The sequence below is a fragment of the Mobula hypostoma genome, chromosome 1 (genome assembly GCF_963921235.1).
Source record: "Mobula hypostoma chromosome 1, sMobHyp1.1, whole genome shotgun sequence".
Taxonomy (NCBI): Eukaryota; Metazoa; Chordata; class Chondrichthyes; order Myliobatiformes; family Myliobatidae; genus Mobula; species Mobula hypostoma.
Window position 1 is genome coordinate 32,630,908 of NC_086097.1, and position 26,550 is coordinate 32,657,457.

General features: G+C 42.2%; 1 protein-coding gene across 5 annotated transcripts in view; it reads right to left on the reverse strand.

Annotated features, from left to right (window-relative positions):
• The window catches only part of LOC134345344 (autophagy-related protein 2 homolog B-like), a 179,606-nt gene that overhangs the window by 80,443 nt on the left and 72,613 nt on the right, over nt 1–26,550 (reverse strand). For all 5 annotated transcript variants that reach the window (XM_063045873.1, XM_063045890.1, XM_063045882.1 and 2 more), the window contains 8 exons: nt 24,062–24,323; nt 20,109–20,259; nt 17,859–17,951; nt 15,081–15,269; nt 11,190–11,463; nt 6,967–7,075; nt 5,351–5,543; nt 2,893–3,035 (listed from right to left, as the gene is read on the reverse strand). In XM_063045873.1, coding sequence (XP_062901943.1) covers nt 2,893–3,035; nt 5,351–5,543; nt 6,967–7,075; nt 11,190–11,463; nt 15,081–15,269; nt 17,859–17,951; nt 20,109–20,259; nt 24,062–24,323 — 1,414 coding nt within the window. The remainder of the gene's footprint in view (nt 1–2,892; nt 3,036–5,350; nt 5,544–6,966; nt 7,076–11,189; nt 11,464–15,080; nt 15,270–17,858; nt 17,952–20,108; nt 20,260–24,061; nt 24,324–26,550) is intronic.

Consider the following 26,550-nt stretch of genomic DNA (forward strand, 5'->3'; position numbering starts at 1 on the left):
GCGACTCATCATGATGGAAATATGGCTCCAGGATACCACTCCTGAAGCTGTCATCCAGCTAAAGTGCTTTATCTCTTTTTGGGCAGATAAAAATCTCGTAGTCTCTGGTGAGGTGTGAACACTTCAGCAGAGACAACTCACTGTTGGGAGTTTTTAAAACAGTGAAGTGCAGGCTCTTCTACTTACTGAAGGAGTTTACTGCCATTGTGATCGTGGCTGTATACACCACCCACCCCACACCCCACCAAAGCTAATGTTAGGGAAGCACTGCATGAGCTCCAAGCCCCACACACTGTGCGTCAACAACAGTGATGCCTCTCTTCTTGATAGGCTAAATGTCTTTTACACATGGTTTGATGCACAGAACAATATGCCTGCAAGAAAGTACCCCCTTCCCACTGGGGAGCTTGCATTCTGTCCGGACACAGCAAATGTGAGGAAGACCCTAGCCAAAGTCAACTCACATAAAGCTATGGGGCCTGATAATGTAACTGGTTGGGTGCTAAGGGATTGTGCCGCCCAGTTAACAGAGGTTCTAATAGACGTCTTCAACATCTCTCTGGAGCAGTCCACTGTTCCCACAAATTTCAAGGCAGCCACCATTATCTCGGTGCCCAAGAGGGCAACAGTAACCTACTTTAACAGCTACTGCCCAGAGGCACTAACCTCAACAGTAATGAAATGTTTTGAGTGGCTGGTATGGACCGCATTAAATACCATCTTCTTGCTAAATTGGAACCTTTCCAGTTGGTTTACTGCTCAAATCGGACCGCTGACAATGCTATAGCATGTGCTGTCCTGTCCCACCTGGAAAACGGCACCTCATATGTCAGGATGCAGTTTATTAACTTCAACTCGGCATTTAATATGATCATCCCTCAGAAACTGATGGGTAAACTGTCATCGTCGAGTCTCGAAACCTCTCTACAACTGGACCTAGGACTTCTTGACGGAAAGATAGTCAGTCCGTGTTGGCAGCAACATCTCTAGCTCCATCATGCTGAGCATTGGCACCCCCCAGTGCTGGGCTGTTCACTTTGCTGACGCATGACTGGACTGCTGGATCCAGCTCAAACTGAATCAAGTTCACTGATGACACAACAGAGGTTAGCCTCATCAACAATGTCAACGAGAGGTAGAGCAGCTTGTAGCATAACAACTCGAGTCTTAATGTGGACAAAACTAAAGAGATGATTGTGGACCTTAGGAAAGTGCAGGCTGACCACCTCACTGCACGTAAACAGCTCCTTCATGGAAAGAGATGCACCAGGTTTCTAGGACAGTACATAACAGATGACCAACACCACCTCCTTAGTCAAGAAAGTACAGCAGCATCTCCACTTCTTGAGGAGATGGGCACGAGCTTCCTCCTCAACAACCCCCCCCCCCATTCTAACCAACTTTTACAGGAGCACCGTCAAGAATGTCCTGACTTGCTGCATCACTGTCTAGCATGGGAATTGCAAGGCATCTGACTGCAAAACCCTACAAAGGATTGTGAAGCCTGCTGAAAGGATCATTGGAGACCTTCTTCCACCGATCCAAGATATTTATCAGAACCGCTGTGTATACGGGGCCCTTAGTATTGTCAAGGATCCCCCCATCTGTCACACAGTCTCTTTGAACCCCTATCATCAGACAGGAGGTATAATAGCATTAGGACAAGGACTGTTAGGATGGGAAATAGCTTCTTCCCCCAGGCCGCAAGACAAATGAACTCTCTGACACCACCAAGTCTCATTGCTATGAAGTTCCAGGAACGTTATACTGTTTACTTTTTAACATGTGTCATATGCTAAATGTCAATCTTCTGGGATATGTTTTATTATTTGTGAACTTATTTGTGGTAATATTAACTTATGTGTTGTATGTGAGTCATAGGTACTGGGCTGTGCACCTCGGTCTGGAGGTCTCCTCCTTCACATGTTCTACCAGTCTGTTGGCATCAGTACAATCTTCTACGCAGTGGTGTGCTGGGGCAATTGGCATCAACATAGGTTCATTAAACTGATTAGAAAGGCTGGCTCTGTTATAGGAGTCAAACTGGACACACTGGATGCTGTGGTAGAACAAAGGACCCTACGGAAAATCCTGGCAATTCTGGACAATGTTTCTCACCCTCGCATGTCACCTTGGCTGAACAGAGGAGCACTTTAAGTAACAGACTGAGACAACTGCGCTGCTCCAAAGAGCACTATATAAGGTCATTCTTACCCTTGGCTATTAGACTCTATAATGAGTCAATCTATAGTCGGAGAAGTGACGACCCCACCCCCGTTAGACAGTTTGTAGTAACTTATCTTTATTCTTTTTTCTTCTCTTCTAATATTTTTATATCTGTGCACTTGAAACGCTACTGTGACACTATAATTTACTTTGGGATCAATAAAGTGTCTATATATCTATCTTTACATGTATATGGTTGAATGACAACGAACTTGAACTTGAAGAGTAGGATGCAAGAAGAGGCATTGTTAGACTTCATTTTAAAAATAAGGAATAAAATATATTAAAGGTAAATATGGCACAGTTGGATTATTGTAAATATCCAACTATACGAATTATTGGAAAAGGAAGCCTCAGGGAATGTTGTTTGCACATGATTCACAGTGAGACCAGGTGAATGGGAAGGTAGATGGGTGGGGGGGGGGAGATGAATTGAGATGCTAGAAGGTGGAAGAAGCAAAGGGCTGAAGAAGAAGCAATCTGATAGGAGAGGGAAGTGGACCTGTGGGAGAAAGGGAAGGCAGAGGGGTACCAGGAGGAGGTGACAGGCAGGTAAGGAGAGAAAGGGAAAGTAGGGAGCCTGAATGGGGAATGGAAAAAAAAGAGGGGAGGGAGAAATAACCAGAAGTTATGCTATGCTTATAGCAGTAATGACTTAAGACTTACCTGTTATACACTTTCTCATAGAATGCCTTGTTTGGCAATGCAAGGTTGAGATTTGGTAATGTAAGCTCCAGTACATAATGGGAGGTGCTTATGGTTTTATCCTGGAACTGACCCATTTCCAGCTGATCCCCTGGCATCACCATCTGTAGAGAGCACAGAGATCAAGTAAGTCACACAGCATCATGGCAACAGGGAACTATACCAGTTTTCAAGTTACAGATGATAGCTGCCTTGAGCAAGATGATGGCAAAAGTTTTGCCTATTTTCACATGTTACAAGTTTACAAGTATTGAGTTGATGCCACAATTTCTGTGCATAACAAATAAATTTGCCACACAATTAAAAATCTTACAGACACCTGTGACCTTATGCACAATCGCAGCTCTAAGGGCGGCAAGGTAGTGTAGAGGTCAACATAATACTTTACCGTGCCAGAGATCACTGATTGGGGTTCAGTTCACCTGGTCTCACTATCACCTTCTGCACCTTCTAACTTGTACTCCATTCCCTAACTCTGCCTTCTTATTCTGGCTTGTTTCCCCTTCCTTTCCAATCCTAATGAAGGGTCTTAGACCAAAGCGTCAACTCTTTATTCCTTTCCATAGATGCTGCCAGAGTTGCTGAGTTCCTCCAGCATTTTGTGTGTATTACTGTGATTCAGTTTCGTTTTTGTCTATTGCCACTGTCTGTAAGAAGTTTGTACATTCTCCCGTGACTGGATGAGTTTCCTCTGGATGGTCTGGTTTCCTCCCACATTCCAAACATATACAGGTTAGTGCTAGTGAGCTGTGGGCATGCCATGTTGGCGCCAGATGTGTGGCGACACTTGCAGGCTGCCTAGCACAATCCTCACTGATCTGATTTGATGCAAAATACGCATTCCAATGGTATGTTTTGATGTAGCTGTGAAAAGTAAAGCTAATCTTTTTTCTATATCTTTTTCTAATGTACCTACTCCGATGAAAGTCAACACCTAATTCGTTCATGTAGAAAGTATACATGCAGGTAAATGTGGGTGTCAAGTCAAACTAGAATCTCTAGAAAGTATTGGGACCCAGAGGCAAAAGAAAATAAAATTTAAAAGTAATAGCGAGAATCCACTGATAGACCGGATGGAACCCACTGCCTGTGCGCTGCTTCTGCCTGGAACATCAGGAGGACCCAGCAGCATCAAAGCGGCAGTCCGGGAACAGCGTTGAAATCTGTGGTAAGATGCTGCACTTTAAATAACTTGAGAGACTGTTTCATGGAAAAGAGCACTGCTGTCACTGCGTGTTGGGTTAGCACTAGCTTCACGGCACGGGTATCATCACGTGCAGGCGCTTCTGGGAAATGGCGCGAGATTTAAGAAGAGCTTGGGAATCTTTGGGAGGGGTCGCTCGGTTTGAAAACAACGTTTCTATGAGGGAGCGGAAAGGTGCAGGTCGGAATCCATCTACAAAGTCTGCAGAGGTAGCCAGTTTTTCACCTAATGACTTGTCTAATAACTAATGACTTGTCTAATGACTAGTGTCTTATGACTAATGACCAGTGTCTTATGACTAGTGTCTAATGACTAAAGACTAGTGACTATTGTCTAATGGCTAATGGTTGATGGAACTAATGGAACTATCAAACTGCCGCACTTGCGAAAAATAAAAGGAGGAAAAAGAAAAAGTTGTTTGGTCATTGAGTGGAATCCAGTTAAAAATCCCTCAGGTAGACGCATTCAATCCCTTTCAAGTGGGGAAGCTGCACATGTTCAAAGAACAAAAGAAATCCGACTTGACAGTGGGAAAACAAAGAACTTCAGAACTACTGAGCCCTTCTGTACTTTCTTTATATTAAATCTGTCCTGCTATACCTGCCCTGATAAAGTCTGAAGACTGTGCAAATAGAAGGAACAAGGGCCGGTGAGTCGGCGAGCCTGAAGTTTGGGGTCCCATTATTGGCAAGTCCAGGCATCGATAGCAACAATCAAAGCCTGAAGGTCGAATGGAAACACAGAAATCAAAGCCTGATGTCCGAAGCCATGAGACTGGAGACCCAGTAGCCTGTACTGGGGCTGGAGGACTGTCTGCATGGGTGGGAGGGAGGGAGGAAAGTGGGTTGTTTTGCTGTTGTTGTGACATGCTATGTGGCACCAGAATGGCCTCCAGCACACCCTTAGGTTGTGTTAGTTGTTAGTGCAAATTTCTCATTTCACTCTATGTTTTGATAAATAAATAAATAAATAAATCTGAATCTGAGACAGCTTTACCCTGGAAACAATGAATATCAACTTGGATACCTGAAATAAAAAATCTCCTTTGCCTTGATAAATAAAGAAATGAGAACCAACAGCGTCATCCATTATGATTTATCATGCAGAATAATAACATGGCAATAATGATATATAAACTGTTTCTTTCCTATGACTCTGGCAATTCAAAAATGAAATCTTAGCAATTTCTTTAATGTGTAAAAGAATTGATTTTACCTCCTCGTTTTCATACATGACTCGGCGAGAGGAGAAAGGTGAGGGTTCATGCTTTCCCAAATCACAGACATCTTTTAGTGAATGGCCTCCACCTTCTTCATCCTCCAGTAAGTGACTTCCAGGCTCCTCATCTTCACTCGTTACCCGTTCTAAGATGGAATGCACGGCTGTTGGATTCACCTTTAGCACAACCCTAGTGGGACAAAACCTCCTTGTAATCAGTACAAAGGGAACATAATCACAATACCAGCTAAGCATGTAAGAAAGGATGCGCCAGCATCGGAGAAGGTCCAGAGGAGTTTCACTGGAACGATCTCAGGAATGGAAGGGTTAACGTATGCAGAGCATTTGATGGCTCTGGACCTTTACTCATGGTGTTGAGAAGAATTAGGTGGAAACTCATTGAAACCTATCAAAATTTGAAAGATCTAGAGTGGACATGGACAGGATATTTCCTGGAGCAGACAGAGGTGGGAAGATATCTCTACACTCTGGAGCCTAGTTGGCACAGAGAGCTTGGAGTTCAACAACCTAAACAAATTCTGGAATTGCCCTCTCTCAATCTCTGTCTTGCCTTCTTCATAAGAAGCATATTAAAACCTACTTCCTTGCTCAGTCATTTGGTTTCTTGTCCTTATACCTTACAAGGCTGAGAGTCAAACTTTGCCCAATTATGATCCTGTGAAGAGATGGAGGATGTTTGACTATATTAAAAGATACAAATCAAATGCAAGATACTGCCTCTGAAACAATAAGCCTTTTCATGATAGAAGATAAAAATCAAAATATAATCTTTCTAGATAGAAAAGTGAGATGAAGTAGCCTTGGGGAAAATAAGTGTGAAATATAAACAGTAGGATATAACAAGAGGACCGTATGATATGTAAATTTGATAACCAGCATCTCCATAGGTTACTTCACAATATTGTTTGGTTGAACACAGCTGAACTCTGCAATGTTTGCACACTTCCAAACATTTAATTTCCCCCAGGCTCTAAACACTTACAGCTTGTACACATTCCACAATTGACTGCGATCTAAAACCAAATCACAGCTTTTTACTTCCTGGTGTTTTTTGTATCGCTGCAAAAACACAGGTTACACTAAGTTTAAGTTTGTAATTCAAAACTGTACACTTGAACCTTCCTATGTACTACAATTCAGACTGGGTGTTCAAGATTCGCACACCACATCATCAGGAACTAGGCCGGTATGGTAGTGTAGGGGTTAGTGTATTACTTTACAGCACAAGCAATTGGGATTCAATTCCTGGCACTGTCTGCGTGGAGATTGTTCGTTCTCACTGGGTTTCCTCAAGGTACTCCGGTTTCCTCTCTCATTCCAAAGATGTACGGGTTAGGCTTACTGAGTCGTGGGCATGCAATGCTGGCACCGGGCTGCCTCCAGCACATCTTCAGACCTTTTTGGTCATTAACGCAAGCATGCATGTCACTGTATATTTTGATGTACGTGACAAATAAAACTTATCTTTAATCTGTTCTTTAAAATACCACACTGTTCACAAACTCGGTATATTCCAAAATACCTTTCATCCCAATGAGAATGCTTGAAAAAAAAAGCATTTTTGTAATATACCCAAATATATTTACACGTACCTTGGCCAATCAAACTTCCCACTGTCAGAGGTAGACATGTCTCCATCAGCACCATGTGAAACTTTAAGAAAGGTGAATGATGGAGTCCCCAGATCTTCCTGAAATTTACCTAATGTAAAGCAAACACCAGTGAAAATATGACTCAGCTGGTCCACCACACTGTGGCTCCCTGGAGCACAGGAGAGTGAGGGGAGATTTGATTGACGTATATAAAATTATTATCATGAGGGGTACAAAATGCAAACCAGCTTTTTCCACTAAAGTTGGATGAGACTAAAGTAAGAGTATTATGTTAAGGGTGAAAAGTGAAATAATTAAGGGGAACATGACAGGCAGCCTCTTCACTCAGAGGATGGTTCAACTGTGGAACGAGCTGCCAGTAGAAGTGCTGGGTGCAGGTTCAATTGCGACATTTCAGAGAAGTTTGGATAAGTACATCAATAGGAAGGGTATGGAGGCTATAGTCCAGGGGCGGGTGGATGGTACTAGACAGGATAACAGCACGGCATAGACTAGATGGGCCGAAGGGCCTGTTCCTATGCTGTCGTGCTCTATGACTCTATAAGTAGTGGACAGAGTTTACGGAGAAGCTGCAAACACCAGAAAATTTGACAAACTACCAGCTCACCACAGTCAGATTTAAACTCACTGGGTGATGAGTCCAATAATCTCAGTACTGTCCCATCATACCCAAAGACAATCATTACTCTACAGTAATACAGATAGAACTAGAACATAGAGCAGTACAACACAGGAACAGGCCAGTCGTGTCATAACGTTGTGCTGAATCAGCTAAGTAAATCAAAAACACCCAAACACTAATCCCTCCACCTTCCTCATACCACATGTCTATCTAAATGTCTCTTAAAAGCCTCCATACCAAACAGTGTATTCCAGGCATCCTCAACTCTCTGAGTAAAAAAACTTACTCCTCACATTCCCCTTTAACCTACCCCATCCCAATTTCAGTGCATGTCCTCTGGTATTAGACATTTCAAAAAGATGCTCTGTCTACTCTTATCCATGCTTCTCATAATCTTGTAAACCTCTATCAGATCTCCCCTCAGCCTCCATACTCAAGAAAAAACAACCCAAGTTTATTCTGCCTCTCATAATAGCACATGTCCTCTAAACCAGGCAGTATCCTGGTCAACCTCTTCTGCAGCCACTCCAAAACCTCAACATCTTTCCTATAGTGGGGCAGCCAGAACTATATACAACACTCCAGGTGTGGTTTAACCAGTTTTATAAAATTGCAACATAACCTCTTGACTTTTGAACTCAATGCCTCAACTAATAAAAGCAAGCATTCCATAAGCCTCCTTGACCACCATATCTACTTGTGTAACCACTTTCAAAGAGCTATGAACTTGGATCCCAAGATCTCTCTGCTCAGCAACACTGTTAGGGAACTTGTCCTTAAAAGTGTACTGTCTCCTTGCATTTGCCCTTTCGAGGTGTAACACCTCACATTAATCTGGATTAAAATCCACCTGCCATATCTCAGCCCATATCCGCAACTGATCTACATCCTGCTGTATTCTTTGCTGGTCTTCTGCACGGTCGACAACTCTAAAAATTTTGGTATCATCCGCAAACTCACCCATCTATATTTTCATCCAGGTCATTGATATACAGTTGCAAGAAAAAGTTTGTGAACCCTTTGCAGTTACCTCGCTTTCTGCATTAATTACTCATAAAATGTGGTCTGATAATCACAATAATATAATAAGTCACAATAATAGTCACCATAAGAAGTCACAATAATAGACAGACACAATCTGCCTAAACTAATAACATATTTGTATTTCTTCAAGGTTTCAAAGGTACATTTAATGTCAGAGAAATGTAAAAAATATACATCCTGAAATGCTTTTTCTTGGCAACACTGAGTACACTACTTAAACAATCACAGTCTAGGTTCAAAAAAAGTATGTGAGCCTCTGAGGTAATGCCTTCTACAACAGCTACTTAAGAGTCAAGTGTTCCATTCGATGAGATGAGATTGGTGCCCTGCCCTGTAAAAAAGACACACAAAGTCAGGTTTCTGACAGAGCCTGCTCTTCTCAAGAAAGATCTGTTTATGTGCATCATGCCTCGATTAAAACTTTCTGAGCACCTTAGAAGAAGAATTGTAGAGATGCATGAAGCTGGAAAAGGCTAGAAAAGCATTTCTGAAGACCTGAGTGTTCATCAGTCTACAGTAAGAGAAACTGTCTACACATGGAGGAAATTCAGTACTGTTGCTACTCTCCCTAGGAGTGAGGTCCTGCGAAGATCACACCAAGAGCACAATGTGCAATGTTGAAGGAGGTGAAAAGAACCCAGGGATAACAGCAAAAACCTACAGAAATCTCTAGAACTTGCTAAACTCTCTTTTCACTATAAGAAAAACACTGAACAAGAATGGTGTTCATGGAAGGACACCTTGGAGGAAAGCACTGCTCTCTAAACAAATATTGCTGCACTTCTCAAGTTTACAAAAGACCACCTGGATATTCCACAAAGCTTCTGGGACAATGTTCTGTGGACACTTGAGACAAAAGTTGAACTTTTTGGTAGAAATGCGCACTGCTATGTTTGGAGATAAGGGACACTGCACACCAACACCAAAACCTCATCCCAATTGTGAAGCATGGTGGAAGGAGCATCATGGTTTGGGGCCGCTTTGCGGCCTCAAGGTATGGACAGCATTCAATCGTTGAGGGAATAATGAATTCAAAATTGTATCAAGATATTTTACAGAAGAACGTCAGGGTAGCAGTCCGTCACCTGAAGTTTTATGATGGATGATGCAACAAGACAATGATCTGAAACACAAGAGTAAATCAACAAATAATGGTTTTAAAAATTCATGTTTTGAGTCCAGATCTTAATCCAATTGAGAGGCTGTGGCATGGCCTGAAGGGGACTGTTCATGCAAGATATCCCAGAAATATTGATGAACAGAAACAGCTTTGTATGGAGGAATGGTCTAAAATTCTTCTTCACCGTTATGCAAGTCTGATCAGCAGCTACAGGAAATGTTTGGTAAAGGTTATTGCTGCTAAAAGAGGTTCTACCAGTTATTAAATACTAAAGTTCACATACTTATTTCCAGCCTGGACTGTGAATGATTAAACAATGCGTTCAATAAAGACAGGAAAAGTACAATTGTTTATGTTTTATTAGATTAGGCAGATTGTGTTATTCGATTATTGTGACTTAGACGATTAATGCAGAAAACCAGGTAATTGCAAAGGGTTCACAAACCTTTTCTTGCAACTGTACATTGCAAACAGATGTCCCAGCACAGATCCCTGTGGAACTCCACTAATCACAGACCTCCAGCTTGAATAAGTCCCTTCAACCACTACCCTCTGTCCTCTATGCACAAGTGAATTCTGAATTCAAACAGCCATTTGCCGCGGAGCCCATGCATCTTAATCTTCTGGATTAGCTTTCCATGAGGGATTTCTCTACAACTGATGTGAAACTCACTAGTCTATAGTTCCCAGGAATTTCCCTTGTTCCCTTCTTAAATAGAGGTACAACATTAGACACTTGCCAGTCATCCGGAACCTTGCCTGTGGCTAGACAGGACAAAGATACTGGTTAAGGGCCCAGCAATCTTGTCTCTTGCCTCCTTCAATAACATGGGGTAACTCCCATGAGGTTCTGGAGACCTATCCACCTTAATACTCACTAGGAGGCCCAACACTTCCTCTTCCTTGACCTCTAAACACCCTAATGTATTTATATAGTCAGCACTGATCTCCTGGTCCTCCATATCCTTTCCCTTGGTAAACATTGAAGCAAAGTACTCATTAAGTACCTCACTCACATTCTCTGCATCCAAGCAGATGTTTCCCCCCTTTATCCTCCAGTGGTCCTACCCTCTACCTAGTTATTCTTTTACTCTTCATGTATGTATAGAATGCCTTGGGATTCACCTTAATCCTATTTGTCAAGGATTTTTCATGACTCCTCCTTTAATTATTTTCTGGCTTCTTTATACTCCATTTGATACTGACTTCCGAAGGTTTACATGATTTTCGTTTTTTTCTTCTTGTCTAAATTCATCATCTCTTTAGACATCCAAGGCTCTCTTATCTTTCTATCCCTGTCCTTCCTTCTAACAGGAACATACCTTCCCTGTACTCTGTAATTGATCATTAAATCCCCTCCACATGTTTGATGTGGACTTGCCAGAAAAAAAGTGCAATAAAAGCCACTTAGCTCACCAAGGAGCTCCTTAAAAGTTAGCTCAAGTTTGAGCTGCTCGTGGGATAAACTCCCGCAGAACTCAGTCTTAAATTCCATCTCGCTGAATTCCAGGTGTAAAATTTCCTTCTGAAGTGACTTCTTGAACCAGGGCCCTCTTTCCTGGTCAGATCGAAGGTCTGGGATTGGGAAGCGGATGGCCATCTTGAAAATGGGTGTGGTGAGCTGCACGGATGTTCGGTAGTTGGCAGGTGAGCCAGAATCGTCCCGGAAAACTTCAGTAAAAGCTCTCTGCTGCAAAGGGAAGCAAAAACAATGTCATCATATGGGGTTAAAAAGCAGTGCTGACAGTATGAACAGTGCTCCTCTAGAGATGGTGCACACAAATCTTTGGTCCCCTCCAATCTGCCCAAGCACTTCTAACATTGTTTTATTTCAAACTTTCAGTGTTTTGCATTTGGACAGCACCTGCTTCCCTGCTTTCAAACTTGCTAAATGATTCTCTGTGAAATGCTTTGCGACATTTCAACATATTAAATAAGGTGCTGGTAACCCCATTATAGAATGAATCTGAAGGCTTTGGAAAGGGTGCAGAAGTTGTTCACCGAGATACTGCATGGATTGGAGAGCATGAGCTATGAGGGGAAGTTGAACAATTATGACTAATATGAGGAGGCATAATTGAAGTTGATTGGAAGAAAATATTGGGAATGTCAGAAGTATTTTTTTTTGCCAGAGGTGATGGTAGAGACGCATATGTTAGGAGCATTTAAGAAACACTTAGGCACATGGATGACAGCTAAGTGGAGGGCTATGTAGGAAAGAAGGGTTAGATTGATCTTGAAGTAGGTTAAAAGGTTGACACACACCATGGGCCAAAGGGCCTGTACTGTGCTGTAATGTTTTATGTTCCAAATGTTTTCTCTTAAACGTCAGAGGCTGAGGCATGATCTGACAGAAGTATATAAAATTACGAGTGGCATTGATAGGTCAGATAGTCTTTTCTTTCCCCAGGGTAGAAATCTCACTAGAATTATCCTGAGAATGAAAGGGTTAATGTATAGGAGTATTTGATGGCTCTGGGCCTGTACTCGCTAGAGTTTAGAAGAATGAGGGGGGGGATGTCATTGAAATCTATCAAATATCGAAAGGCCTAGGTAGAGTGGATGTCAAATAAATAGGAAATTCCTTTAAAGCGAGGGGGGAAAGTTTTAGGGAGTTGTGCATGTCATAGAATCAGTTCACTGTTACGGTGAGTAATGTTATTCATGCTGGTTCAGGAGTCTGATAGCTGTAGGGTAATAACTGTTCCTGAATCTGGTGGCGTGGCACCCAAGGCTTCTGTACCACCAGGCTCAATGACAACTTCTATTCCACTGTTATCAGATACCTGTGAATGCTGAAGCAGCAAGAGCGAAGAATGACCCACTGTTTGGCTGATTTCAGCATCAGGCCAGATTGAAAATGTCAAGCACGACTGAATTGAGGCTATGGAGTCCGAGCCCAAGTGCATATTGGAACGGCAGGGCTTGGGTCCAAGAGCGAAGAATGACCCAAGGTTTGGCCAATATGCGCCAGGGCTGGAGGAGAGGGTCAGACTGGTGCTCAGCTCGCTGCTCTGCGACGTTTACTCATCTCTGCACTGAACTGAGGCTGTGGCATGCAACTAACAAACTCCAGGATCAGCTGCAGTGATGACTGGTTTTGTGAACTTCAGTTCTGAACGCCATTGCTTACTCTTATGAGTTGCACGATTTTGCTTTTCTTTCTGTGCATTGTGTGTTTGACAGTCTTTTTTAATGGGTTCTTTTGGGTTTGCTTGTTTTGTGGCTGCCTGTAAGGAGACAAATCTCAAAGTTGTGTATAGTATACATAACTTGATATTAAATGTACTTTGAACTTTGACTCCTAAATTCACAAATTCAAATATGAAACCCAGTCTCCCAATGTACCTTGTCTTGACCTTTGCACTTTGTCTCCATGCACTGCACTTGCTCTGTAATTGTTACAGTATATACTACATTATGCTTTACCTTTTTACTCCCTTAATCTACTTATGTATTCAAAGTTCAAAGTAAAATTTATTATCAGAGTACATACATGTCACCACATATAACCCTGAGATTCTTTTTCTGCGGGTATTCTTAGCCAATCTATAGAACAGCAACTGTACACAGGCTCTGTAAACATCAGGAACTGTAAACTAAACAAACTGCAATGCAGATAATAAATAAATAGCAATAAATAATGAGCATTAAATAACAGGATAAAGAAGAATGAATGCAATTATGCCTTTTATTCAAGGGGCTGATGGTTGAGGGGTAGTAACTGTTCTTGAACCTGGTGGCACTAGTCCTGAGGCATTTGTACTTCCTACCCGATGGAAGCAGCGAGAGAAGAGCATGGCCTAAGTGATGAGGATCTTTGATGATAGACGCTGATGCTGATTTTCTATGGCTACATTTCATGTAGACGTGCTCAGTGGTTGGGAGAGTTTTACACGTGATATACTGGGCTGAATCCACTACTTTTTGTAGGATTTTCCACTCAAAGGCATTGGTGTTCCCATACCACAGTGTAATGCAGCCCGTCAGCACACTTTTCACCACACATCGATAGAAGTTTGCCAAGGTTTTTGATGACATGCCGAATTTTCACAGATTCCTAAGGAAGTAGAAGCATTGTCCTGTTTTCTTCGCAATTATATTTATATGATGGGTCCAGGACAGGTCCTTTGAGATACCGACACACAGGAATTTAAAGTTACTGACACTCTCTACTTCTGATCCTCCGAGGATTACTGGCTCATACACCTCTGGTTTCCCTCTCCTGAAGTCTACTATCAGTTCCTTAGACTTACTGACATTGAGTGAGAGGTTGTTGTTATTACACCACTCAGCCAAATTTTTAACCTCCCATTTGCTCTTTAATTCATTGCCATCATTGATACAGCCCACAACAGTGGTGTCATCAGCAAACTTGTAAATGGTGTTGGAGTTGTCCTTACCCACACAGTCATAGGTGTAAAGCAAGTAGAGCAGGGAACTAAGTACACATGCCTGTGGTGCTCCAATGCTGATGGAGATTGCGGAGGAGACATTTTTGCTAATCCGAACTGACTGGAGTAAACAAGCGAGGAAATCCAGGATCCAATTGCACAAGGGGGTATTGAGGCTCAGGTCTTGGAGTTTACTGATCAGTTTTGAGAGGATGTTGGTGTTAAATGCCAAGTTGTAATTGATAATGAGTATCCTGATGCATGCATCTTTGCTGTCCAGATGTTCCAGGGTTGTGTGAAGAGCCAACAACACAGCACCTACTGCAGACCTGTTGCTTCAGTAGGCAAATTGGAGCGGATCCAAGTCACCACTCAGACAGCAGCTGATATGCTTCAACACCAGATTCTCAAAACATTTCATTACTGTGGATGCAAGTGCCACTGGGTGATAGTCGTTGAGGCAGGTTACCATGCTCCTCTTGGATACCAGTATGATTGAAGACGGCTTGAAGCAGGTGGCTGACACACACTGTAGAAGCGAGAGGTTGGAGATACCCATGAATACACCAGCCAGTTGGTCAGCACAGGTGTTCAGTACTAGGCCAGGTACTCTGTCTGGACCAGATGCTAGGTCTGGACCAGATGCTTTCCTTGGAGTCACTTTCTTGAAGGCAGACCGTATGTCAGCTTCAGATACTGAGACCAAAGGGTCATTGGGAGATATGGGGGTGCGCAATGGTTCCTCCCTGTTCTGGTGATCAAATCGAGCATAGAATATATGGAATGATCTGTGTCTGTGGCAGGCAAATAAAAGCCTTTCACTGTATCTCGGTAGAGATAATTATAAACCAACAGCAATATCACCAGGACATTGATCTTATGTGCTGAAATGTAATTGTTCTCACAAACTCACCAGACTGATGTGCTTGTTAAAAGATGTGTACATGTGTGATGCCATCATTTCTGTTGTTCCGAGCTTCTGCGGCTGCAGCAATGAGTTAAGTCTGTCCACAATACTGATGTCTAATTCCGACTGGATGGGGCCAAGCTCAATCTGTAGCTCCGCCTTCTGTGGTACTGATGCTAATCTCCCTTGACTGCCCTGAAAACAGACAACACGTTAACCGTCATTCCAAAATTTATTTAAAAGCCTTTTCAGTGGTTTACTCAGTTAAAATACTTTACTGTGACCTGAACACAATAATGCTCAAAGTTCATAGTAAATTTATCATCAAAGTACGTACCATATATTACCATATATTACAATGAGATTCATTTTCCTGTAGGCATTTAAGGGTAAATAAAGAAATACAACAGAATTTATGAAAGTTTGCTCAGTTTTCACATATTTGAGCACATCTGTCCTCTGAGCTGTGGCGTAGCCATCTAACACCAAATCTACCTAGATAACAAAGCTCTGGGGGCCTCATTCTCCTCTTACCAATAAACTGGAATTTGTGCAGAACAGACAAACCTTTCTTATCCTCATTCCTTGCAATAGCGGTGACCCCAAACTGAGCTTAGGAAAAATATCCTCCAGTCAAGTCCACCTAATTTTAACATGGCTTGGCTTGTTTGTCTTTCTATTGGCAAAACCCATGTCCTTATTTGCTACCTTCAATAGGATTCAGAAGAATGAGGGGTGAGCTAATTGAAATCTGTCGAATGGTGAAAGGCCTTGATAGAGTGACTGTGAAGGAGATGTTTCCTATGGTGGGGGAGTCTAAGACCAGAGGACACAGCCTCAGAATAGAGGGGCTTCCTTTCAAAATGGATATGAGGGGAAATTTCTTTAGCCACAGAGCGGCGAATCTGTGGAATTCCTTGCCACAGGGAGCTATGGAGACCAAGTCTTTTCATATATTTAAGGGAGAGGTTGACAGATTCTTGATTGGTCAGGGCATGAAGGGATAAGGAGAGAAAGCAGGAGATTGGGACTGAGAGGAAAATTTGATCAGCCATGATGAAATGGCAAAGAAGGCTTGATGGGCCAAATGGCCTAATTCTACTCCTACATTTTATAGCCTTATGGTAACAGAAATTTCCATACTCTTAGTACATGTTCAATTTGATGTGTAGGTGAAAATCTTGAATTGGAAAACAGCACTCAAAATTTGTCCAATTCTCATTTTCATTTATTTTCCAATGACAGGTTTACACTTTAGAGACATTGAGGTAGATTTTCAGCTTCCTGCCAGAGGATAGGAGCAAACTTAAGACAGTGGAACATTGGCCTCAGAACAAGGGAAAGAACATGGACATTGGTTGGTATCTCACACTAGAGATTCAGGTACAACAATCAAGGGCAACATCAAGTGCACCACTGACAGGATGCCACAGTGTTAGACGTCACACTGCACAGAAATAGGTCCTTCAAGCCCAGCAAATCCATGCAGATATTAGCACCCATTTACTCTAATCCTGTTTTAGTTTCCCTCCTGATTCTGCCACACATTAGGACCAACTTATACTGACCAATCAGAATTAGATTCGGATTTATTTATTTATCACATGTAGGGCGAAAATACATTGAAATGCCTACTTGTGTTAATAACCAACACACCCAAGGGTGTGCTGGGGACAGCCCGCAAGTGTCACCACACATTCCATCACCAATACAGCATGCTCACAACACCTTTGGGATGTGAGAAGAATCCAGAAGACCTGGAGAAAACAGTCCCAGGGAGAATTTGCAAACTCCACAATGATAGCACACAAGGGGAAGACTGAACCTAGGTCACTGAAGCTGTGAGGCAGCTGCTCGACTAACTGAGCCAGTCTGCTGCCATGTTGAACATGTCAGCTTTCAAGTCAGACAATAATATGAACCTCGTTCACTCTCCCAGAGGGAATCAAAAGACGCCCTGGGTGTAGAACATAGAACAGTACAGTACAGACCTTTCAGCCATGATGTTGTGTTGACCTTTTAACCTACTTTAACCTTTTCCTCCACATTGCCCTCCATTCTTTATTCCATTCACCTATCTAAGAACAGGTTAACTCTTAGCTGCTTAAATGCCCCTAATGTATCTGCTTCTACCATCACCCTTGGTAGTCTGTTTCACGTACCCACCACTCTGTCACTTTTAAATTAGGCTCCCTTGTATTAGCCATTTCTGCCCTGGATTAAAAAACTTTGTCCATTCCATCATCTACAACATCTCTATCAAGTAACCCCTTATCTTTCTTCACTCCAAGGAGAAAAGCCCCAGCTCACTCAACCTTTCCTCATAAGATATGCTCTCTAAATCAGACAGCATCCTGGTAACTCTCCTCTGCACACTCCCTGAAGCATCCACAACCTTCCTAACTGAACACAATACTCCAAACTTAGTCAAACCAGGGTTTAAAAGAGCTGCAACATCACTCACAGCTCTTGAATTCAAACCCATGACTAATGAAGGCCAACACACCTTCTTAACAACACTATCAACGTGCACAGCAACTTTGAGGGATCTATGGACGTGCTAAAAAGAACTAGAGAAGGCTTCCACTGTCTTGGGTCCACTTTGTAATTCCTCAATTAGCAACAATGAATTAGATTCTGGTAATTATCGGACTGCTGTTCATTTGAGTTTGTTGTAGATAAGTTAGATGAGGCTTTCTTTGCTTTACACTTCACTGGCTGTAAGGTGTTTCAGCAGCACAAGGCTGTGTCAAGTGCAGTAGAAATCTTTCCTCCTTTTCATACCTGGACTCCTCTTCGGTCAATGTGCTTGTAATGAATCTGCACAGAAGGTACAGGATGAGCTTCTGTCTCACACCTAGATTGAAATGTAATCAGCTGCAAAAACAAAAAGCAGCAAATCAGAATCGGGTTTATTATCACTGACACACGGCATCACATTTGTTGTTTTGTGGCAGCAGAAGACATAAAAAACCAAAAATTACAAAAATATATAGTGCTCAGGAAAGGAATAACAAAGTATTTTTTGTGGGTTCGTGAACTGTTCAGAAATCTGATGGTAGACGGAAAGTAGCCGCCGTGAACTATTGAGAATATCAGATAAAATTTGGGTACGGCGATAGTGCAGCAGTTAGCGCAAGGCCTTTATAGCTCAGGGCGTTGGAGTTTGGAGATCAATTCCAATACCATCTATAAGAAGTTTGTACATACTTCCTGGGAGCGTGCGGGTTTCCTCCTGGTGCTCCGATTTCCTCCCACATTCCAAAAGCATACCAGTTAGTAAGTTAAATAGTCACTGTAAATTGTCCTGTGATTAGCCTAGGGTTAAGCAGGTGGATTGCTGGGTGGTGTGGCTCACTGGACTGGAGGGTCCGTTCCGCACAATATTTCTAAATAAATAAAAATAAATAAACGAAACATCCCAAAGCGATGTTCTCCTTGGATCACTCCTGCCACAAACATTTCACAAGACATCATCTACTGAAACTAGTTATCCTGAAGGTACTGGACCCCAATTTCATGAGCATGATGACATTACATTATATAATTAGTTGTGCCAATCCAAGGACTAACTTTTCCTCCCTTAATGCTGGTAGCATCATCACCATAAAATGAGTTTTAGAAGATGCATTCTTGTCAAGAGGAAATACAAGTTGAAAGCTAGTCAATACTGATGTATCAAATGTCTCCTGTACACATGAGTTTTTGGTGAGATCACTGAGTATATAAGTTGAGATGCTACGTTACAGTTGGACAAGACATTGGTGAGACAGCATTTGGCTTCAGTTCTGGACACCCTGCTATAGGAAAGATGTCATTAAACTGTAAAGAGTGCAGAGGGAATTTATGAGGATGTTGCCAGGAGATGAGAGACTGAGTTATAGAAAGAGGTTGAGCAGGTTACAGGGAGAAGGTAGGAGAATGGGGTTGAAAGGGACAATATATCAGCCATGATGGAATGGCGGAACAAACTCAATGGGCCAAATGTCTTAATTCTGCTCCTATGTCTGATGGTCTTAGGTTGGAACCTTTCTCATTGGAGCATAGAAGAATGAGGGTGATCTAACAGACTGGTATAAAATTACGAGAGGCATAGACAGGGTCAAAGCACACAGTCTTTTCCCAGGGTTAGGGAATTAAACTGGAGCACATTGGTACAAGGTGAGAAGGGAGAAATTTATTAGGGACAACTTCTTCAATCAGAGAGTGGTCATTATATGGACAGACCCGTCAGAGGAAGTCGTCCATTAACAACGTTTAAAAAGTAATTGGAGATGTACATGGACAGGAAAGGTTTAGAGGCAAATGGGACTAGCATACATGGGAATTTTGATAGGCATGGACTAGTTGGGCCAAAGGGCCTATTTCCATGTTGCAAGACTCTATGACTCAGTAAGTTTAGGCAATTTCTGTGGGATTCTGTGCAGAGGATCAGAGTGGAGCTGGGGGCGGGTGGTGCAGAGGCTCAGAGTGGAGCGGGGGCGGGGGGTGCAGAGGCCCAGAGTGGAGTTGGGGGGGGGTGCAGAGGCTCAGAGATGGAGTGGAGGGGTGCAGAGGCTCAGAGCTGGAGTGGAGGGGTGCAGAGGCTCAGAGTGGAGCGGGGGGAATGCAGAGACAGAGCTGGAGCGGGGAGGGGCAGAGCTCAGAGCTGGAGGAGGGGGTAGAGGGAAACTTCTCTTACACTGCCACTCACATATGATCAAAACCTGTTTACTCATAATACCCAAAATGAGCCACTCTGTTCCCCAGCAGAGATCACCAAAACACTACCCTTCAACACTGGCCAAGACATATCTTTAGTCAGCCATACACCTGGAGGATGGGGAATCACAACTAACCCCACCCTTCCCTTTAAGTATCACGTGATAGGAGAAAGCATTGAATGAAATGCTTTCTACCCTATGAACCAATTTAAGGGACAAAGATGAATACAGAGAGGGAAGTAAATGGTCATGTGTATTAAGCAGTGCCTTGAGAGTGTTAAGACGTTACCTCCTGCCTATGCCAACAACCATGTATCTGTGCAACTCATACCTCTGTATACTGGGGTATGACAGTTGGTGAATCCATAGGGAACAGACATTCCAGTAGTTCCATCCAGTTAATGCAGACATCAGTATTCAGGCTCCGTGAGCTGGTGCTCCGTCGCTGTTCACAGTTCAGCTTCACATCGGTTGCAAACAGTCTAGGAAAGAGTAATGGGGCAGTTAACCCGAGGTTCAAAATCCAGAATGTGGGGAGTAAGTTGTATTTACACTGAAAGTTCAAAGAAAATTTATTATCGAAGTACATATATGTTACCATATACATTCCCGAGATTAATTTTCTTGCGGAAATACTCAATAAATCTGTAAAATAATAACCATTACAGAATCAATGAAAGACTGCAGCTACTTGGGTGTTCAACCAGGTTATAGAAGACAAAACACTGTGCAAGTACAAAAAGAAAGAAAGAATAATAACATTTAAGTAAGCAATAAATATTGACAACATGAGATGAAGAGTCCTTGAAGGCCATTGGTTGTGTGAACATTTCAATGATAGGGCATGAAGTTTTCCCCTTTGGTTCAAGAGCCCGATGGTTGAGGGGTAATAACTGTTCTTGAATCTGGCGGTGTGAATCCTGAGGCTCGTGTACCTTCATCCTGATGGCAGCAGTGAGAAGAGAGCATGTCTTGGGTGGTGGGGGCCCCTGATGATGGTTGTTGCTTTCCTGTAGATGGTGGAGAGGGCTTTAGCCGTGATGGACTGGGCTATATCCACTCCTTTTTGTAGTATTTTCTGTTCAAGGGCCGTGATGTAACCAGTCAATATATTCTCCACCAGACATATATTGAAGTTTGTCAAGGGTTCAGATGTCATGCTGATGCTTCCTAAGGAAGTAGAGGCACTGTGTGCTTTCTTTGTAATTGCACTACTGTGCTGGGCCCAGGAACAGGTCCTCTGAAAAATAACACAGAGGAACTTAAATTTGCTGACCTTCTCCATCTCTGATCCTCCAATGAGAACTGGTGCATGAACCTCTGGTTTGTTTCTTTTGAAGTTGATAATCACCTCCTTGGTCTTGCTGACATTGAGTAAGCGGCTGCTGTTACTGCACCACTCAGTCAGGTTTGCAATCTCCCTCTTTTTGCACCTTTATGCAGTAAAAATGTCCCACACCACTTCACAGAAGAGTCATTAGATAAAAATTAACATTAGGGAGTTGCTATTAGGGAATGAGATAGGGCAGGTGACAGAAGTGTGTGTTGGGGAACACTTTGCATCTAGTGGCCATAATGCCATTAGTTTCAAAGTAAATGTGCAAAAAGTTATACCTGGTCCGTGGGAGGAAATTCTAAATTGGAGTAAGATCAGCAATGACCTGGCAAATGTGAATTGGGATGGGCTGTTTTCAGGCAAAGGTGTACTTGGCAAGTGGGAGGTCTTCAAAAGTGAAATTTTGAGAGTACAAAGCTTGTATGTGCCTTTCAGAATAAAAGGTAAAGATAACAAGTTTAGGGAATCTTAGTTTTCAAGAGATATTAAGGCCCTGGTTAAGAGAAAAAAGGTCCTTTCTCTTTTTAAACTGGTTAAGAGGAGAATTGTTATTTTCTTTTTTTTATTATATATTTTATACTAGATTAACAATATCTATGATTTTGACAATGTCTATTTTAATCTTGGTTACTGATATATATATTTGAACTAATTCTCCTCTTGATTATATTTATGTTTTTTTTAATCAATAAAAAGATTAATAAAGAAAGAAGAGAAAAAAGGAGGTACATAGCAAGTATAGGCAAGTAGGAACAAATGAGGTGCTTCTGGGGTATAAGAAATGCAAGGGAACACTTAAAAAAGAGATCAGGAGGGCTAAAAGAAGGCATGAAGTTGATGTAGCAGACAACATGAAAGAGAATCTTGAGGGATTCTACAGAGATGTTAAGAGCAAAAGGATTGCTGTGGACAAAATGGTCCTCTGAAAGACCAGAATGGTAATCCATGTGTGGAGCCAAAACAGATGGGGGGGGGGGGGGAGTCTTAATTTTTTTTTTGCATCTGTAGTTACTCAGGAGATGTACACAGAGCCTAAAGATGTGATGCAAAGTGCCATTAACTTCATGCACCCTGTACAGATTACAGAGGAGGAGGTATTTGCTATCCTGAGGCAAATCAGGTTGGATAAGTCACCAGGGGCCGACAAAGTGTACTCTCAGATCCTATGGGAGACAAGTGCAGAAAATGCCAGGGCCCTAGCAGAGATATTTAGATTATCCTCAGCGACAGGAGAGATACCAGAGGATTGGAGGATAGCCAATGTGGTTCTGCAATTTAAAAATGGCTGCAAGCATAAACCAGGAAATTATTGCTGATGAGTCTGACATCAGCTTTTGGAAAGTTATTGGAAGGTATTCTAAGGGAGCGGATATACAACTATTTGAATAGACATGCACTGATTAAGGATTGTTAGCACGGCTTCATGCATGGTAGGTCATGTATAACCAATCTTATAGACATTTTTGAGTAAGCTACCAGGAAAGTGGATGAAGACAAGGCAGTGGATGTCACCTACATGGACTTTAGCAAGGCACTTCACAAAGGCCTGCATGGGAGGTTGGTCAAGAAGGTTCAGTCGCCCAGCATTCTAGACGAGGTAATAAATTAGATTAGACATTGTCTTTTTGGGAGAAGACACAAAATGATAGTTGATAGTTTCCTCTCGGACTTGAGGTCTGTGACTAGCGGTGTGCTGCAGGGATCAGTGTTGGGTCCTTTGTCGTTTGTCATCTATATCAATGATCTGGTTGATAAAGTGATCAACTGGATCAGCAAACTTGCAGATGACACCAAGATCGGGGATGTAGTGGAGAGCGAGGAAGGCTATCATGGCTTGCAAAAGGATCGGCATCAGCTGGAAAAATGGCAGATAGAATTTAATGTACCTAAGTGCAAGGTTTTCACTTTGCGAGGACCAACCAGGGTAGGTCTTGTACAGTGAACAGTAGGACACTGAGGAGTGTGACAGAACAAAAGGAGCTGGGAATATAGGTCCATAATTCATTGAAAGTTGCATCACAGGAAAACAGGGTCGTAAAGAAAGCTTTTGGCACATTGGCCTTGATAAATCAATGTACTGAGTTCAGGAGATGGGATGTTATGTTGAAGTTGTAGAAGATATTGGTGAGGCCTAATTTGGAGTACTGTGTGCAGTTTTGGTCACCTACCTACAGGAAAGATGTAAACAAGGTTGAAAAAAGTACAGAGAAAATTTACAAGCATATTACTGGGTCTGAAGGACCTGAGTCATAAGGAAAGATTGAATAGGTTAGGACTGTATTCCTTAGAATGTAGAAGATTGAGAGGAGATTTCATAGAGGTATATAAAATTATGAAAGGTATAGACAGGGTTAATGCAAGCATGTTTTTCCCCACTGAGATTAGGTGGAATTACAACCAGAGGTCATGGGTTAAGGGTGAAAGGTGAGAAGTTTAAGGGAAACATGAGGGGAAACTTCTTCACTCAGAGGGTCATGAGTGTAGAATGAGCTGCCAGCACAAGTAATGCATGTGAGCTCAATTTCAATGTTTAAGAGAAGTTTGGATACGTACATGGATGGTAGGGGTATGGAGGGCTATTGTTCTCGTGCTGGTCAATGAGAATGGGCAGTTTAAATGGATTTGGCATGGACTAGATGGGCCAAAGAGGCTGTTTCTCTGGTGTACTTCTCTATGACTGATCAAATTGCAAGTAGAGGTGAACTAAATATTGCTCAAAGACTTAGTCTGCATTAAAATCGATTTTGCTTTCTTTGTTCCGATTGCGTCTTCTTGTAAAAATTGTTTTTTTTCTTGTAAATGCTGTTTATCAGATGTATGTGCCTGTCATGCTGCTGTAAGTGAATTTTTCCATTGCACCTGTACCTACAATAAACTTAACCTTGACTTTAAAGTGAAGCAGTTATCTGAAGAGAGTAATGTAGATTAACATGAAATGCTGTACAAACCGTAGATGGTCATGGGGACAGGCCGTGGCCAACTTGGTTCGGAGAATGTGGAAATCTCTCACTGGGAACTGAGAGAGATTGATGGTCTTCAAATGTTCAAAGAAATGGGACGCCATCCTTGTCAGGGGTTCAAGGTGCAACGGGCTTTCAGGTGGCGGCAGTGGATCGATGTGCAGCACTGATACAGAGAGACTGCCAATTGCCAGCCGTAGAACAACCTCAGGTCGAGATTCATCAATAGAGTGCGGTTTGGAAGGGAGACCTGAAAAACAAGGAGGGAAAATTTTGCCAGTAATTTCTGAACCTTAATATTGGACAGAGAAAGCAACAAAACACCCTAAGGTAATCACACTCTTCCAAATTACCCCAGATTCTTGTTTATCAAAACTACATCCCACTATTAGTCTTTCTTATTATTACTCCCAGACTTAATCCTCCCTGGTATCCCCTCTGCTGAAACCAAGGCTCATCACGTTCAGTATACCTGGTGAGCTTCCCAGGATCTCTTAACCATAGCATTCCTCACACCTCATTAATCTGACCAAGCGCTATGCCTCTCCTAGTGTGACAGAGTTAATGGGGAGATGCAGATGAGCTCTCTTATGGCCTGTGTTATTTCCAAACTAAAACTTATTTTTTGCACTATTTCCTCACTTCTGGCTACGGACTGTTAATTTCTTTGAGAATGTTACTGTAAGAACGGACAAGGGAGAACCTGTGGATGTGGTGCACTTGGATTTTCAGAAGGCATTTCATAAAATCCCATGCAAGAACTTTAGCATTCACATCAAGAGGACTAGAATATTAAAAAAACATGTAATGCTGTGGCTTTGTAAGGGATTGGTCAGACCGCACTTGCAGTATTGTGACCCTTATCTAAGAAGGATATACTGGCATTGGAGAAGGTCAATGAGGATTCATGAGAATGACCCTTGGAATGAAAGGGTTAACGCATGAGGAATGTTTGATGGTTTTGGGCTGTACTCACTTGAGTTTAAAAGAATGGAAGTGGGTGTTATCTCATTGAAATCTATGGCATATTGAAAGACTTACACAGAGTGGACATGGAGAGGATGTTTCCTATCGTGGGGGGATTCTAGAACCAGAGGGCACAGCCTCAGAACAGAAGGACATCCCTTTAGAGTAGAGATGAGGAGGAGTTTATTTTGCCAGAGGGTGTTGAATCTGTGAAATTCATTGCCACAGACAGCTGTGGAGGCCAAGTCATTGAGTATATTTAAAGTTGATAGTTTCTTGATTAGTAAGGGTGTCAAAGGTTATGGGGAGAAGGCAGGACAATGAGATTGAGAGGAATAATAAATCAGCCACGATGGAGTGGGAGAACAGATTCGCTGGGTCAATTGTCTTAATTCTTATCCTGTCTTATGATCTAACTTATTGTACAAAATTTGGCATGAGGTATACAACATTATGAGGGGTATATACAAGGTTAATGCAAGCAGGCTTTTTACACTGAGATTTGGCAAGACCTGAATTCAAGGTTAAAGGTGAAAGGTGAAGTAGTTAAGGGAAACATGAAGGACAACTTTTTCATTCAGAGGGTGGTGTGAGTGTGAAAGGAACTGCCAGCAGATGTGGTGGATGCAGGTGTGATTTCAACATTTAAGAGAAATTTGGATAAGTATATGAATGGCAGGGTGATGGAGGGCTATGGTCCAGGTGTTGGTTGAAGAGATTAGGCAGAATATTACAGCATAAGCTAGACGGGCCAATTGGCCTGTTTCTGTGGTGTATTGCTTTAGGACCCCATTAAATTAATACAATGGGATGGGGAGGTTGCAATATTCAGGATGAGAATTGGTTAGAGGACAGGAAACAAATGGAATAAGCGATTCCCTTCTTGAGGTGGGAACAGGTATGGTCTGGGATCAGTGATTGGGCCTAAACTATTTACATTCCATATCAATGATTTGGAAAAACATTTCTAAGCTTGTTGATAACATTATACTGGGTGGGATAGAGAGCTGTAGGATGCAAACAGGCTTCATGGTGATTTGGATAAACTGTGTGAGTGCGAAAAGATATGGCAGATGCAGCCTGTCTTAAGTGTCTCTTAAACATAATGATTACATCTGATTCTACTAGCTCCTCTGGCAGTAAGTTCCAGATATCAAACACTCGGTGTGTGTAAAAAAAAAAAAAAAAATATTACCCTTCAGTTCCACTTTAAAACTCCTTCCTCTCACCTTAAATCAATGCCCTCTTGTTCCGGATAATCTTAAAATGAGAAAAAAAATTATCTACTCTATGTTTCCCAAAATCTAAAATACCCCTCTCAGGTCACCCTTCAACCTCCTTCACCCAAGGGAAAAGCAAACCAAGCCTATCTAATTTCCCCCCATAACCAAAATATTCCAGGTCAGGCAGCATCCCGGTGAATCTTCTCTGCAATCTCTGCAGCACAACCACGCACATCCTGGAGTGTCATAGTCTCAGAAAGTACTACAGAACAGAAACAGGTCCATCGC